General features: G+C 41.9%; 1 protein-coding gene across 1 annotated transcript in view; it reads left to right on the top strand.

The window, feature by feature from the left end:
* Window positions 1-18,037, top strand: part of LOC124607101 (UDP-glucosyltransferase 2-like) — an 88,226-nt gene that overhangs the window by 22,803 nt on the left and 47,386 nt on the right. Inside the window, exon 2 of the mRNA XM_047139297.1 lies at window positions 7,041-7,287. Within this exon, the coding sequence (XP_046995253.1) occupies window positions 7,105-7,287 (183 nt within the window). The 5' untranslated portion in view covers window positions 7,041-7,104. The remainder of the gene's footprint in view (window positions 1-7,040; window positions 7,288-18,037) is intronic.

Raw genomic sequence — 18,037 nt, 5'->3', positions numbered from 1 at the left:
GTCATTTCGCGTTATTGATATTAGACCGTGCAGTCATAATGAGGGGCAGAGTTGGATTGATTAGTAAGTATATAAGCAGGAGCAACGTTTATCATTTAGTAGGTTTAGTTGCCTTCATCATTCATTTATGTTTAGATTCTAATTTATAGAATTAAGAGATCCTAAAACCTGCTCCATGGGGCAGTAAGACTGGGCCAGATCTTCATTTTAGCGTGTATTATTCTCCGTTGCGTACACATTCAGTTTACACCCGCCTTGGAACCAAGATGTGATGAGAAGAAGATGCAGATTTTTCAACTCTGTACATATAACTGTCGCTGTCGCTGTCTAATAGGCAATGACAGACTAAAAGAGATCGAGAAAGAGCTTACAGAAATCAACTGGAGTATTGTTGGTTTAAACGAAGTACGCCGAAAAGGGGAAGACTGTCTCCGTTTGCACTCTGGCAACTTGTTCTACTTTTGTGGCGACCCGGAAGGAAACTCAATGGCGTTGGGTTCTTAATTAGCAAGAATATCGCTGACAGAGTATCTTTCTTAGAAGAAACTTCCAGCAGGATTGTTCGAATGGTCCTTAAAGTGTCGAATAGGTATAAAATACAGATTGTTCAGGTGTATGCTCCCATTTCAAGCCACCCTGACGAAGAAATTGAATATTTTTATGAAATCCTGGATAGCACCTGTAAAAAAGGTAGCGATTGTCACTTCCAGATGGTTATTGGCTATTTTAATGCAGAAGTTGGCACCAAGAAACAATGTGACACAGTGGTGGGTAACTATGGGATTGATGACCGAAAGGATAGAGGTGAGAGATTAGTCCACTTCGGTGAGTACACCAATATGTCCATCATGAATAAATTCTTTAAGAAACACCCTGACCGAAAATGGGCTTGGAGTAGCGAAAATTTCAATGTCAAAAATGAGATAGACTTTATTCTGTGAAACATTCCGCGAATTGTGAAAGTCGTGACAGTGCTAAATCAGTTCAACACTGGCAGTGATCACCGTCTGGTGAGAGCAAAGACTGAGCTCAATGTAAGAGATGAAAGGGAAGAGAAGCATAATCAACCTTCAAAAACCTGGAAGAACATTCGTCGAAATTCCACGAAACTAAAGATGGAGATTTGGCGGAGATGATTGTTTCAAGTACAGAAGAAGTTGGTGGGCTATGCCAAAAGAATAAACAACCAAAGAAGTTCAGTGTCAAGACTGAAAACCTTTTACAACAGAGGAGAGAAATGAAAATCCAAACCGATCGTGACATGGCAGCGAATTCCGAACTATGTAAGGCAGTGCGAAGAGAAATGAAAACTGACGTATAGAAATTCAGTGAAGGCACCTTACAAGCAAACGCAGAGAGCAAGACACGTTTGAAGCCACCCAAACGCAAACTCACAATCGGTAAAAAGCAGATTATCGCCCTTGGTGGAAATGATAGTCGAATCACTGAAAAGGAGGAGGTTTTGAAGTTCATCGGAGACTTTTATAGCAATTTGTATAGCAAACCAAGGGAAAATTTGAGTGTATCTAAATTAATTGATGTACCTACTGTTCCAGTCGAATTAAGTCGAGGGATGCTGAGGGAATTAGACTAGGAAATGAGAACTTAAAGTAGTAAAGGAGTTTTGCTATTTGGGGAGCAAAATAACTGATAATGATCGAAGTAGAGAGGATATAAAATGTAGACTGGCAATGGCAAGGAAAGCGTTTCTGAAGAAGAGAAATTTGTTAACATCGAGTATAGATTTAAGTGTCAGGAAGTCGTTTCTGAAAGTATTTGTATGGAGTGTAGCCATGTATGGAAGTGAAACATGGACAATAAATAGTTTGGACAAGAAGAGAATAGAAGCTTTTGAAATGTAGTGCTACAGAAGAATGTTGAAGATTAGGTGGGTAGATCACGTAACTAATGAGGAGGTATTGAATAGGATTGGGGAGAAAAGAAATTTGTGGCACAAGTTGACTAGAAGAAGGGATCGGTTAGTAGGACATGTCCTGAGGCATCAAGGGATCACAAATTTAGCCTTGGAGGGCAATGTGGAGAGTAAAAATCGTAGAGGGGGACCAAGAGATGAATACACAAAGCAGATTCAGAAGGATGTAGGTTGCAGTAGGTACTGGTAGATGAAGGAGCTTGCACAGGATAGAGTAGCATGGAGAGCTGCATCAAACCAGTCTCAGGACTGAAGACCACAACAACAACAACTGTTCCAGATATACTCTCATCGGAAGTCAAGTGTGCTCTAGGCTGCATGAAGAAGGGAACAGTGCCGGGTGATGATGAGCTCAGTGTTGACATCCTGAGACTGGCAGGAGAGGTAACAATAAATCACGTGGCAAAAGTATTTACTTCCTGCGGCACTATGTTTCAATCCCACTATCGTGGAACAAGGCAAAGATTATATTGATACACAAGAAAGGAAGTGCTCACAATATCAAAAACTATCGTCCTATCAGCTTGCTCTCAATTTCGTACGAATTTTTCACAAAGATTCTGTTAAATCGAATTAGTCCTCCTCTAGACTCAGCCCAATCTATAGAACAAGCAGGATTCCAAAGCAATTTTAGCACTATTGACCACATTCTGCCCGTTAGTGAAGTGATAAGCAGAACAAATGAATACCAGCTGCCTCTCTGCATTGCCTTTGTTGATTTTGAAAAGGCCTTTGACTCCGTTAGCCATATAGCTGTCCTCCAAGCTTTGAGTGAGCAAGGAATGGGAGCAGCGTACACTGAAGTGCTCAGCAATATGTACAAGACTTCTTCAGCTTATCTTAACATCGGCGAATCAACTCAAGAATTCCGCATCATGAGGGGAGTCAAGCAAGGCGATCCGATCTCAAAACCTCGGCTGTACTGGAAATGGCTACGTCAAAGCTGAGCTGGGAAGGTAAGGGAATTAGAATGAATGGAAGAAGGCTTACCAGCTTGAGATTTGCTGATGATATTGCCTTACTGGCAAGCGTTTGGGAGAAATTCAACAAAAAAAAAAAAAAAAAAAAAAAAAAAACAAATGGCTCTAAGCACTACGGGACTTAACGTCTGAGGTCATCAGTCCCCTAGACTTAGAACTGCTTAAACCTAACGACATCACACACATCCATGCCCGAGGCAGGATTCGAACCTGCGACCGTAGCAGCAGCGCGGTTCCGAACTGAAGCGCCTAGAACCGCTCGGCCAAAGCGGCCGGCGGAATTCAACAGTATTCAGATCAAAAATGGTAGTAAATCTAAAGAAAACAGTATGTGGTCAATGCATTCTTCCTATGCTGACGTGTGGTTGCGTCATGGACAGTGGGCTGGTCACGTCACCAGAGGAAAAAATAGCAGATGGACGAAGCTAGTACTTGAGTGGAGTCCGAAAGAGCATCGGAGGCCTAGAGGAAGACCACCGGACAGATGAGTCAAAGATATCACGAAGATCGCTGGTAGCACGTGGCAGAGAACAGTCCAAGACCGATCCACTTGGAGAGGACTGTTGAAAGCCCATCTGAATCCAAGACTCGAGGAGGCCACATCATTTAATGATTGAATTGGCTGCTGCTGCTGCTGCTGCTGCTGATGATGATATCTGAAGAGGAAAACATGCTCAAGCAGCAGAAAAGAGTAAGTGAAGAAGACTGATAAAAATTCAATTTCTTTGAAGTTTAATACAGCGTAAGGCGTATTACAGGGTTACAACTTCACCGCTCAGTACTCGTTCTCTGGTAAAAATCGTATCTTAACAAAAGAGGAAAGGCTAAGGAACATCTTTTAGAGAAATTACAATACATCACTTTTAGAGAACGTGATACTACAGTTGTACAGTTATACCTACCTAACATGTCTCTGAAATTATTTCCTATGACGTTTATGGTGGTATAGTGTTCTGGAAAAGTCTTCAGTATTGCTAATAGAATTTTTCTTCTATTTCTCTGGGTATTTATCACTCATCAAGGACACATACCTGTGGGTGCTCAGATATTTTTCGCTATGAATTCTTTGTTTTTGAGTGAAACAATGGAATTATTATAGCCATGCCATCAACTTCAATTAAGGTGAAAGAAAACATCGTGCAGCACACCGGTATAAACCTAAAATTATGCATTTTTCTTCGGGTTTTCATGTATTAATATTTATTGTGTTTTGACTATGAGGCGGAAATAAGAAACATGACCTGTATTCGCTAAGACGTGTATAATAAACACCCAGAGTTCTTCACAAAGGTGGCCAGCGTAGGGATCCCAATAAAGAGCACAGACGCCTCCAGGTTTTTCTCAGCTTCCGTCAAATCGACATGGCAGATTTTACTGTAAAAACAAAGTATTCAAAGAATTAATAGTTTAACAAGTGGATAATTCAAGTAATAAGGCAGGAAAGATTTTCCGGTTGAGGAAATCATTAATGAAGCTCCACAAGGTTCGATATTAATATCAACTGTGTTCAGTAAATACATTGTTTTCCTCCTATTTAATGGATACTGACGAGAAATTATATCTTTTGAAGTGGCAAAAATTATTATAATCAACGTCAGACAAAGCGCAAGGCAGGAAGTAGTAATTAATTTACGAATTACTGACCCTCAACTAAAAACACAGAACAGTTTTTCCAATGAGTACAACACTCCTTCATCATTACTAGTTTCTTTATCAAAATATTTAAACGGTGTTACGTATTTTGACTATCCGCGTTCATTAAGTGTCTGAATGGGATAACATTGTGCAGAAAGTTCTCCTTTAGTAAGAACATTAAACGCCTGTGCGCTATTGTGCTGCAGAAGCAGTCCATAATGAAATTTTCTAACTTGGAATCGAGAGACGATAGGTGAATGAAGCCAGCATATTTTGTATCTCTGACCAGAAGATTCAACATTTAATGAATAACTGAAATCATTAATTTGACCGTTTTTCACTACTCCAATAAGTAGGGAGGGGGGACACGTTCATGGAAAACAGACACTATTTAAAAGAAGCGCCAAATCCACAGTTTTGAATACATGACAACGAGATTTAGCACGTGCTTTACATGAAAGTAACACATTACTGTTAAGTTCCTTGTATTGTTATATATATTATTATTATTATATATAATACAATATATATATATATATATATATATATATATATATATATATATATATATATATATATATATATAGAGTAATAAATTTCCCAATAAGGTCAATTTTTATTTCTTTCAATGAACCATACACAGGAACATACCACCGAAGTCGCCGACGATAGTAACGTCGACGAGGCATTGCAGCGGTACGTTAACACACAGTGAACGTTGCGGGCCAAAGCAGGCTATATAATACTTTTTAATATAGTATTAATTTAAATCTTAAGTATTTAAGATAGGAACTTTTTCAAGAAATAGCAGTAAATAATATAATCATCTTTTTCTCAGAAACTGTTCGAGAGATTTCTAGATTTCTATACAACTTTCCCTGTTTAATCCCTTTGCATATAGTAAGCTGCTCTCGTGAGATTCTTTTGAATGTATGGAACAGGAGAATTTTAATAATTTTTCAAATTTAATTCTTAAGGGTAATATAAAATTCAGGTAAAATTCTAAGCACTTTGCCCGTTATCTCAGTTCACACTCAGAATTTTAAAATTTGCTCTTGAGACGACAATTATTGTGTTCACAGAAAAAGTGTACGAAATTAAATAATTCATAGATTCTGAGAAAAAGGAACATAAACTTTAAAAAACGTATCAATTTTCATAAAATACAATATCAAGTTCAACCTAACGTTTTTATATGATATATGAATATATGAAGATGGTATGTGTTCTTTCGGATATGTCCGAAAGAATAGATACCATTGGTGATCTTGCAGCTCTCGAAGAACGGAATTACAATGAAATCCAGACCATTAGCTGCTTATAAGCGTTGATAAATATCAACAGTGACAGTTGAAAATGTGTGCCCCGACCAGGCCTCGAACCCAGGATCACCTGCTTACATGGCAGATGTTCTATGCGACTTTTTTTCTGATCTCATTTTGTTCGTCATTGGCCGCTGTGTTTGTTTGGGTCGGATGTACCATGAAGCTTGCTCAGGTTCATCGTTGATCTATTCACTCAGTGTTTGTTTTTTTTTAATTACGGAGGGCCTTTGACCGACAAGCTGAGTTACCGTGCCGGCTGACTGAGCCACCAAGGACACAAAGCACTGAGCGACTGCAGGGACTGATCTCTGGCACGCTCCCCGTGAATTCCACGTTTCCAGTTTACTGTCCCCACACTACATTTATAGTGCCCTTGCCCACTACACTCATTACTCACCGCAGCCAGTCTACTGATTCCCATAAGAGTTTGAGCAATGTGAGAGCATCCACACTGAAGAAGATCATTGGCCGGTAAGTCTTATTTATATGAAGACATGTCCGAAAGAACAGATACCATGTTCATATAGATAAAGGTTACCGGACAATGATATTTTTCAGTGCGGAAGCACTCGCATTGCTCAAACTCTTACCAAAATCGGTAGACTGACTGCCGCGAGTAATGAGTATAGTGGGCAGGGGCACAACAAATGTAATGTGTGGACAGTAAGTTGGAAATGTGGATCTCACGGGGAGTTTGCCAGAGATCAGTCCCTGCAGTCGCACTGTCCTCTGTGTCCTCGGTGGCTCAGTCGGATACACTGTCTGCCATATAATCAGGTGATCCCGGGTTCGAGTCCCGGTCTGCGCACACATTTTCAAATGTCGCCGTTGATATTTATCAATGCCTGTAAGCAGCTAATGATCTGGATTTCATTGTAATTTCATAACGTTTTTTTATGTCATCTCTTCAGAAGGCCACAGATTTGTACTCAGGGTTCTTTCTTCCCTTGTAGGTTTCTCTTCTGAGTTCTTGTTTTCTGCCATCTTCTGAAGATTTCTTCAGCAAAATTTCGTGTGTAAAACCAAGAATTGCTTCTTCATAAACAAACTGGGGTACATATTAAGTAAAGCTAGGATTTGTTACCGTAACAAATGTTCCATTATGCCCTGGGCTGTCTAGAAAGACTTAAACGCTAAGGATGATCTCTTAATGTTTCTCTTTCGCAGACGGGTAAGGCGCTTTTACGTGATCGTTGGCCCTGCCTGCGGGTGAGACTCCGCCATTTTCACAATGAATGCCTCCGTGCCGCTGATCCTAGTAGTGATGCTGGCGGCTCGAGTGGCCCACTCAGCCAGGATCCTGGGCATCGTCCCGACGGCCTCCATCAGCCACCAGCTGCCTTTCAGACTGATAGCTCTCGAGCTCGCCAAGAGAGGCCATCAGGTCACAGTCATGACAACGGACCCGATAAGAGTAAGTGCACCTTCGACAGAAAATAATTTTTAGAGTCAAAATCTTTGGCGTGGCTTTCGGGTTCTTCAACATGCAATGTAGGTTTCTTCACTTTCTAGTGGAGGCAGAAAAAATTTCTTAAACATCAGGAGACCGATTGTGAAACCATTTAAATAATAGTACATAGATAAAAACTTCTGCAGATGTCGAGAGTCGGAAGAGCAGGTGGAAAAAAATAAATCTCTAAATAGACGTCGAGAGTTGGAAGTGCATGCGGAATTCTTTTGTCTGTGACAACATACACTAAGAAGAGAACATTCATTCCATGAGCAGTTGTCCTTAATCCGCAATGTTCTGATATCCCTTACTGCCACTGAATAACCCAAAAAGAGTTTATGGTCAGGGGTCCACGGAAAGTTGTCGACCTATCGCTGCTTCCTGGACGCTAATATTGTGGGCTCACAGGTATAGCTTGCAGCTCTCCCTTTTTTCTGTAATTCTTTACTATATCTAACGATACCGATTGGACGCCGATTCACTTTCCATCTCCTCCTTGTACCAAACTGAGGCTCGAACTGAGGCTCTGGAATCAACTGTACGTTATGAAAATCAGGTCGTATCACAGTCTATTATCGAAACATAACGGCTGCTTTTGTCAACTGCAAGGTTCTTGCATTAAACTGAATTGGGGCGCTCAACTGCGCGGTTATCAGCGCCCGTACAAAGTCCCAACCTTCGTTCAGTCCAAACGCGCCACATTCACGAATGATGATGAAATGAGTACAACACAAACACCCAGTCATCTCGAGGTAGTTCAGAGATTAAGTCGAGTCAGATTTACAAGGAACCTGTCGGTATGAGTCCACTTATCAGTATGGCCTGGATGTGTGCATTAATTCGGTTGCGCAGGGGGTCGGGAAGACGTTGTATCCTCTCCTGCGGCAAGCCGGCCCACAGCTGTTGTAACTGCTCGTCGATGTCCTAATCCATCGGGGGGTGGGAGGAGGGGGGGAACTCAGCATCTTGCTGGCCAACAGAGTATCTCATATCGCGCAGCCAGCTCGTAGAGACACGTGTCATGTGTTAACAAGAATTGCACTTTTAAAGAATCTCACACACGAGGCCGCAGGATGTCCATGACGTACCATTGTGCCGTCAGAGTTCTTTCAGTCACTACCAGCCATGACCAGAAGTTATTCCTGACGGCTGCGCACACTACGACGTCAGGATTAACACTGTTGCGTTGAAAATGGGTCAAATGGCTCTAAGCAATATGGGGGTTAACATCTGAGGTCATCAGTCCCCTATACTTAAAACGAACTAAGCTAAGGACATCGCACACATCCATGCCCGAGGCAGGATTCGAACCTGCGACCGTAGTAGCAGCGCGGTTCCGGACTGAAGCGCCTAGAATCGCTCTGCCACAGCGGCCGGCAACACTGCTGGGCCTCTCCAAAACATTGGAGGAATGGGACTTATCACCGACTCGCCTTCGCACTTACTGACGATGCTCAGACTGGGTAGTGACGAACCGCGATTCATCGCTGAACGCAGTGCGACGCCATTCATAACCAGTCCTCGCTTCCCTATCAATGCACTCCTCCAAAAGCAGCCGTCTGTGTTGCGATGTTAACGGCAGACTACGCGTCGGACGGCTGCTCCCTAGTCTGGCTCCTGCTTGTCTCCGTCCAATTATGTGCGATGGCACAAAATGTTGCAGGAAGTTTATTACTTTTTTTCGGAGGGCAGAAGGGTTTACGATGTGTTTAGTGCACAATACGGCGATCGTCCCTTCTGGTGGTCAGAATTGCTCGACCGAAAGCTTTTCGACGAGTATGCCTGCCGTCCGTTCCATGCAGTCCAACATCGGGCCACGGTCGAGTCCAGGTGCCACATGAATCTACACACAGCACGATAAGACCACCCAGTCAAATGGAGACCCACAGTAAGATTGCTTTGAAACTCTGTTGCTGATAACGCTGTCTCACACGAGTAAGCGGCATCTTCGTGTCCTTCACAGAAGTTCCTCGATATCTGACACTGCCCACGCCCCTTACATACCTATCGTACCTGGTAACAACACTAAACCGTAGTAACACTATCCACTGCCCTTTCCTTACAGGTAGAATTGCAACTCTAATAATTTCCATACCCGCCGAGTGTGGCACACGTATGAAGTTAGATTGACCTCCAACCATTTATTCCGGTGCTTCACTCTTTTTAACAAACAGTGTAGGTTTAACTACGAAGCAATAACTGTCCTTAAATGCAAGACAAGCTGTAGAGTTATGTCTTAAACACTCCTTTAATAGCTCTGAAATACTGACGAAATATAATGAATTTTCGGAAACGCAAAATTTAAATGAACACTTTTGTTGTAACCACGACCGGAACGGTAGTGGGGTTGCCGAGAACGAAGCGCGGCGGAACCAAACGGGAGCGTCCCGCGAACAACGAACGAACGGGAAAGAACGGACACGAACGACGACGGACGACGTAGGGAGACCTTACGACGATAACACGCAAGAAGCAACGGGGTGACAAGCGACACGAATGCACAACGTCCACTAGTAACGGAAACAAAGTACTGTAAACACTCTGTCTGTTGCCGCGATGTCGATAGACTCCACGAATTTCGGACTGCCTAGCTGAGCTTTTTCTTTTCTTTATTGTTATTTTAACCGCTTATACAAAGGTGGGCCGACAGCGGCAATATTACGCTGCTCTTCGGCCACAGATAGTACAAATAGCAACAAGGAAGACATAGAAAAACAAAACATAATGATGTACAAAAAACAGTTGTCACATGAGTAAAAAACACGGAGCCGTTCACAGGTGCAGTAAAATAAAAAAACGTTCAGCACTTGTACACGAACACTGATGACTGAAATAACACACGTGGACGATGGAGCGTGAGCGGTGAAACACTAAAGCACTAACATGAAGGCACACACAAAGAACCGACCACGATCATCTTTGGCGCGTGAACGTTCACTTGACATGTACGAGTCCGGGGACCTGCCAAAAAGGGGAAAAGGTGGGGGAGGAGGGAGATGGGAGGGTGTAGATGCCAGTGGTAGAGGAGATGGGAGAGGGAGGGAAGAAGGTAGAGGGTAAGGGGAGCCCAAGGGGAGGAGGGGGTGGGAGGAAGGGAGGAGGGAGAGAAGGGAGAGAGGGTGCCCTAAGGAAAAAAGACAGGGTGTGGAAGGGGAGGATCAAAGTTGGTAGGAGTGGTAGATGGAGGGACTAAGGGCATCATCAGGGAGGGGGAGTTAGTGGAAGTCACCTTGGGTGAGGGTATGGAGAGTAGAGATATGGAGAGCAGGTGGGACGTGGGAATACAGGCGTGGCAGTGGATGGGGTGGGAGAGGATGGGAGAGACAAGTGGGTGAAGGGGATCAAGTTTATGGGAGGTGTAGAGGATCCATATCTGTTCAAGGAAAAGGAGGAGGTGCGGGAATGGAATAAGGTCATACAGGATCTGCGTCCGCGAGGGGAGATGGATGCGATAGGCATGGCAGAGCGCATGACGTTCTAGGATGTGAAGGGCTTTGTAAAAGGTAGGAGGGGCGGAGATCCATGCAGGGCCTGTGTAGCAGAGGATAGGGCGGATGAGGGATTTATAGGTATGGAGGATGGTGGAAGGGTCCAGATCCGATGTGCGGCCAGAAAGGAGCTTGAGGAGACGGAGGCAGGAGCGTGCCTTGGCTTGGATCTTCCAGAGATGGGGGGTCCAGGAGAGGCGACGGTCAAGGGTGACGCCAAGGTACTTGAGAGTGGGGGTGAGGGTGATAGGACGGCCATAAATGGTGATATAGAAGCCGTGGAGACGGAAGGAAGAGGTGGTTTTGGCTACAGTGATCGCCTGCTAGCTGAGCGAGAGGCAGGCACTTAGATACAGGGTACGGTACGTCGCTATTGGCTGCTGAGACCACGTGCTCCACCGTGGCGCCCTCAAGTTGTAGCTTGCCAGGAGTGCGCGCGCAGCCACGGCTTATTGCGCGACGGCTGAAGAGACCTCTAGTGGTAGTCGAGGACCATGCCGTCTGGCACGGATTCAAAACCCGTGGCGCTCGGTGCCTGAACTTTGCTGTTCTGTGGTTAATGGAACATCAGAACGTGACCCAGAGTCGTTCAAATTTCATTCACATGAACATTCTAGAAAATCTGAAAGAAAAAAATAATGTGATTACTGACAAAAAAGTGGAAGATACCACGAAAAGTTTAAAAATTTGCAAGAAGTTCAGAGGGGTAAGCGAACAGTCATTGAGGAAGTGGTACTAAGTAAATCTGATACAAAAATATCACCATTTAATATAAGGAAAATACCACTATCCTCAGTAGTAAAAATTCATATAGAATAAAAAAATCTCAATAAGAAACTCAGACTCAGTGGCCGTGTAATATGTAATGTGATGAGTCAATCACAGTATATAATTTAAAAGGGCTATTCTAATGAGGCAGCTATTTATAATTTTATTGAGTACAAAATAAAATGCAAGCATTTGTTATTTTTTGTGACTATTCATAGTTATTTGATTGTATCAGTCATAATATTCTGATAAGAGCAACAACGTTTTTATTGTTTACTTTGTTTCAGAACAATCTTTATTTAGTTCGGTTTTAACAAACTGTTAACGGAAAAGTACGCTAGGATGTATGAGTGGAGGGACGCCACATCATGTTCATGGGGGAAAATCACGAAGGGCGTTTCTCGGGGTTTCATCATGGGCCCTGTAGTGTTCTTGATTTATGGTAATGGTCTACCATTTTATTTTAATCAGTTGGTAGAACTGGTGTTATCACGAGCACCATCACGAACACACTCAGCTACTCACCAAACATTTGTGTTCCTCCCTGAAGGACAACAAAATATAAGAAGTTCGAGGCCCATGGTACGACACGGAAGTAAAGAACGACAGCAGCGCTCTAGAGGCCTCGCAGCGAACTCTGAATACGAGAGCCAGCAGTGATTGTGTGGCGTGCCGTTTATTTCATAGCACGACCCCTTCAGTTCTTATCTGCGGCATCCTTTAGCACGGCGGTACGTCGACACATTCTACATCCCGTTTTTTTGCCCATCATGGCAAGCCATCCTCGCCTAACATTTCAGAAAGAGAATGGCCACCTACACACGGCGAGAGTTTCTACTGTTTGTCTTCGTGGTTGCCAAACTCTATCTAGGCCCGCAAGGTCGCTGGACCTCCCACAAACTGAGAGCATTCGGAGCATTATGGGCAGGACTCTCCAAACAGCTAGGGATTTTAATGGTCTAATGTGATTAAATGATGATGGCCTCCTCTTGGGAAATATTCCATAGTTAAAATAATCCCCAATCGGATCTCCGGGCAAAGGAGAAAGAAAACTGGCGTTCTACGGATCGGAGCGTGGAATGTCAGTTCGCTTAATCGGCCAGGTAGGTTAGAAAATTTAAAAACGGAAATGGATAGATTAATATTAGATATACCGGGAATTAGTGAAGTTCGATGGCAGGAGGAACAAGACTTCTGGTCAGATGAATACAGGATTATAAATGCAAAATCAAATAAGGGTAATGGAGGAGTAAGTTTAATGTGTAAGTAGGCTGTTTAGGTTTCTTTATTGGTAACGCCACCTCTGTATGAAAAATCACTGGCTGTGCTGTGTGCAGTCTGTGGGTAGTTTGCATTGTTGTCTGCCATTGTAGTGTTGGGCAGCAGCAGCTGGATGTGAACAGCGCGTAGCGTTGCGCAGTTAGAGGTGAGCCACCAGCAGTGGTGGATGTGGGGAGAGAGATGGCGGAGTTTTGAAATTTGTCATGAACTGCTATATTTATATATGATGATATCAAGGTAAATACATTGTTTGTTCTCTATTAATATCTTTCATTTGCTAACTATCCCTATCAGTAGTTAGTGCCTTCAGTAGTTTGAATCTTTTATTTAGCTGGCAGTAGTGGCGCTCGCTGTATTGCAGTAGCTTGAGCAGCGAAGATTTTTGTGAGGTAAGTGATTTGTGAAACGTATAGGTTAATGTTAGTCAGGGCCATTCTTTCGTAGGGATTTTTTTGAAAGTCAGATTGCGTTGCGCTAAAAAATATTGTGTGTCAGGTAAAGGACAGTCATATATAAATTGTTCAAAGGGGACGTTTCATATGTCGACCCTTAGCCGAGGATACCTCACTGGAATCTTCTGATCTTTTGTTGTAGTTTGTGTAATTAGTGTAGATTTTGTTTATTTCTAGCGCGTAATTGTAGAGAAAATCTCCTTTGTAGTTGCAGTCTTTCATTGTTGGACAGTAAAACAGTTGTGGCATGCATGTAGATTTGCACCAAGTATTTCGCAGCTGCAATTAACTAGATATTATTTTCAGTGTTATGTTAATGTGTTCTCTTATTTTTGCTCTTCAAATTGTGCTTTTCTGTGTTGTCGTGTGAAATACTGTGACAATAATGGCGTGTGAAAAACGTAATACTAGGCTCCAAAGTAAACTGAGAAATGACAGTGAAAATGAAAGCAGTGTGTTAGCGCCACCGAGTAATGAATTAACTGATGTTCAAAGTAGTAATTTGATAATTATGCATAGGGAAATGGAGCGGGCGGCAAACAATGGCGTGGACAGTGAAACAATTAGTGAAGAGGGAAGCATTATCGATCGATCGGTCGGCAACAGCTCGCCTCAGGAATCCGAAATGACAGGACTCAATTTTGCAAATACTGTAGATTCAGGTTTTGGGTCATCACCGTTTTCTCAAATAAGTCAAGACACATTTTCCGCTTGTCAAAATGTGAATGTTGCCGGTGCAAATTCACTGCCGAAAAGCGTAGAGAAACAGATTCCAGACACTAATACATTATTATTGCAATTAATGCAACAAATGGAACAAAATCAGAGACAAATGGGACAAAATCTTAAAAAGTTAGACACAGTGGAACAAAATCTTAAAAAGTTAGACACAATGGAACAACACCAGAGACAAACACAGCAACAGTTAGACGCAATGGAACAAAATCTTCACACCACGCTTGAACAAACACGTGAAGATTTAACTACTGAGTTACATAACATTGAATCGAAATGTCAAAAAGTCTGTAATGACGTAAAAACACAAATTTGTGAGCATTTTCAACCTATTTTTTCGCGGCATGAAAATGCATTACAGAATCACGAAGCAGCCATAAAAGAACTGCAAACCATTGCTCATGAAAATCATGAGACCTTGTGGGCTAAAATTGACTCAGTTGCATCTACCGATTCGGTTACGCAACTTGCAAAAACTCAGGAAAACTTTAAGGACACAGTAGATATTCTGAAACTTGGTTCAGAAAAACACACTGAAGAAATAAGTACACTATCGGAGAAAGTAGCCGAACTTTCGGATCAGGTCACTAACTTATCTACAAAGGTAGATGATGATCTGAATGACACAAGACCCGTAGCCTTCACTGACACAGAAGAGTATGAACAAATCAGAAAATTCAAACAAAATCAGAATCAAATTAATACACAACACCAAAGAGAAATCCGGGAAGTACAAGATCAGCTGATACAGGTAATACAAGAATTACGTATTTCAGAGGACACTCGCGCTCCAACACGGGAAGAGGGACTTAGAAACACGGAAAAGCCGCAAAATAATAACACAGGGCATTTCGGAAGTTATGAAAGAAATTGGCAATGTGCACCGAATTTTGAGATGGAACGGCCGACACGACCTAACAATGACCGATATGCGACTCGCCGACATGACGATTTTGACTATAAGCTGTTCATTACTACACATAAATTCAAAGCATTTAAGAATTCTGGCAACGACATTCATCCACAAGCATGGCTCCATCAATTCTGTCATTGTTTTCCTCCCAACTGGTCGTTGGAACACAGATTAGAATTTATGTGTGGCTACTTAGAGAATGAACCAGCTGTAAGAATGCGATCGGTCATTCACAATTGCCACAGTGAAGGAGAATTTTACCATGCCTTCCTCTCAGCGTATTGGTCTCAAGCCACACAAGACCGCGTAAAACATGGTATCATAATGATGAAACATTTCGAACAATCTGAATTCTCCAGTCTTGTGAAATATTTTGAAGACATGTTGCATAAGAATCAATATCTTTCAAACCCATACAGCCCCTCAGAACTCATCCGCATTTTCTTAATCAAATTACCTGAACATTTGCGACATATTATTTTGGCAGGACGTTGCAAAGACGACATTGAAGCATTTCCGGGACTCCTACAAGAATTAGAAATTGACACAGACAGTCGCGGGATGCGAAAACAGGAAAACAATCACTACAGGTCACATCCGTCACAATTCCGTGACGACAGAAACAATAACTGGCCACGACAAGCCTATTCTTACAACGGAAATCGTGACCAAAACAGACACCACCCATATGACAACCATTGGCAGAGTAATAGTTACAGAGAAAGATCACATTTCCATAGTAATGAATATGACAGAGATAACCATAGAAACAGACAATATGGTAATCAGAACTATTATTATCAAGGGAGACAGAATAATTTCAGACGCAACAGTTCAGCGCGCAGTTACGATTCAGGGAGAAATTCACCACCACATGACCGACACGAAAGAAACTGTGTAAACTACCGACAAAACGACAGACCTGAATTCCATCAGAACTGGCGAGCTTTAAACAGAGCTGGGCCCTCTCGGCAAGACGAATTTGTGGAAGTTAGGCCTCCTAATCCCAGTAACGACGCGCGGCAACAAAGAGACAGACAATGACTCGCACCGCAGGCATACACGTGCGCCGGCTGGCTCCGAGAAAAATAACATTATATCTGGTACTGCTAATGAGATTTTAATGCAACTTTTGGTTTACTTGAAAATACATTATGGATTCAAGGTGCTTTCTGAGAGATACCAGGTGACACAGTGGTTAGTTTATTTGACAGCTACACGATGTTATCACGACGCTACTAATGAGTGACAATTCACAATGTTGCTTTTGCAGTGTTTCTGTTTTATATCTGCACAGTTTTTCTGAATTCTTCTGGAAAGCAAAACATGTTTTATTAGTAACTTTTGTAGTATAGCTACAATGAGACAGAGTTTTCTGTAGCACAACAATACTTTACTGTACAGTACTTTCTTCATCACAACAATAAGCGTAATAACTACGATATCTATACGCAAAGCATTTCACTTTTGTGTATTATGAGGTAAGTACATTGACTTCTGCAGAACTTAGCTTTCGGAGGACGATAACTACGACACTTCCACAGAATTATCTTACAGCAAGACGCACATTTAGCGCTACAGGACACGCATTTGAGAGATTAATTTTGTACTTAAGCCATTTATTTTTAAAGATTTTTGAATTACAAAGAAGGTTTTCCGTGATACATTTCATTCCATTGCAATAATCTATAACACCTGAGGGTATAACTACATTAATCCTCAGGGGAGTACACGCTTACTTTGTGTACCATGTGTGTGGCAACCACAAGGAACCCTAGCTAATATGGTGTTTGCTTATACAACTTTACACATCGGTACCATATTTCTCTAACACACAAATTACACAGCTATCTGATCATTTAACTGAGAGATAAACTTTTTTTATTACATCAGTGACATATGTTTACGCAATTACAGAGTTGGATTACTTCACACTTACGAAATTGTATTTTGTCTGTTCTGTGTGAACTGTTCATATTTTTTTTGGAACCATTGTGATACTATGAGAGCTTTGAATTATGTATTTGGTATGGATTCATGATTTTTAAAGTACGTTTGAGGCAGATGACACTTTTGACATGAGCAGAGAATTTTTTTAGGTTTTGAAATTATTGGAGGAAGCTACGACGATGTTGAGATTTGACTGAGGTGTTATGATGTTATTATTACGACGACGATGTGTATTATGCTGCTGAGGTATGTTTATGATTAATAGGCTGATGCTATATGAGTTATTTGATTATGATACTTATCTGTTATGATGCAGTATTGAAGAAGTGTCGACGAATAAGGTAAGGAGTAATGAATAGTGGTTAGGGACTTTGATTTATGAAAAGGACGTTGGAAACCAAGAAACGTACTTTAAGAGTTATGAAATGTGTGTGTATATGCGTGAATGTATCACAATGCTGGCGAAAATTTGTTGGACACTGTTATATCAATAGCATTTTGTTTCTACACATTTGCAACGTAAATTCTCGACCTGTGAAATTTTTATGTGAGACTGTCACTGTAGCGGATACTGGTGTCGTAAATATTTCCGTAAGAAAGTTAAGTGACCACCTGCACGTAATGCGTCGTGGGCACGCAGCTGTGTCAAACACCTGGAGAACAAGCCATTAGGGTGTGCCTTTCCGGAAGCACAGGTAGAAAAAAAAAAGAAAAAAAGGCAGGCCTTTATCCTCGCCATTGGCATTCCTTTAGAGAAAATATTGCAAATGCGACACCCTCATTACTTCCATTAACTTAGCTATTGACATTCCTTTGTAGAAAGCATCGCAAAAACGACACGGCCGAACTTGAAAACATACGATTACACTGTGCTCTTAATTTATGATATTTACTGAAATGCCTAATGAAATGACGAGAAATATTTTTACATCTGCACACCTGATTATGACAAGCGTCTTTCTATGAAAGTTGAGAGCTACTGACTTACGAAATGCCACATGACTATTGAATGATGTTTTTATGCTTTGGTTTGCGTAATTGCTTATTTCATTTGACATCTGTTTTTCAGCTGTGTTGCAGCATTGGTTTCATAAAATAAAATTAAATGCATTTGCTAATGTGAACAC

The sequence above is a fragment of the Schistocerca americana genome, chromosome 3 (genome assembly GCF_021461395.2).
Source record: "Schistocerca americana isolate TAMUIC-IGC-003095 chromosome 3, iqSchAmer2.1, whole genome shotgun sequence".
NCBI lineage: Eukaryota > Metazoa > Arthropoda > Insecta > Orthoptera > Acrididae > Schistocerca > Schistocerca americana.
The sequence above is the reverse complement of the archived record's forward strand: the minus strand, read 5'-3'. Positions and strand labels throughout refer to the sequence as shown.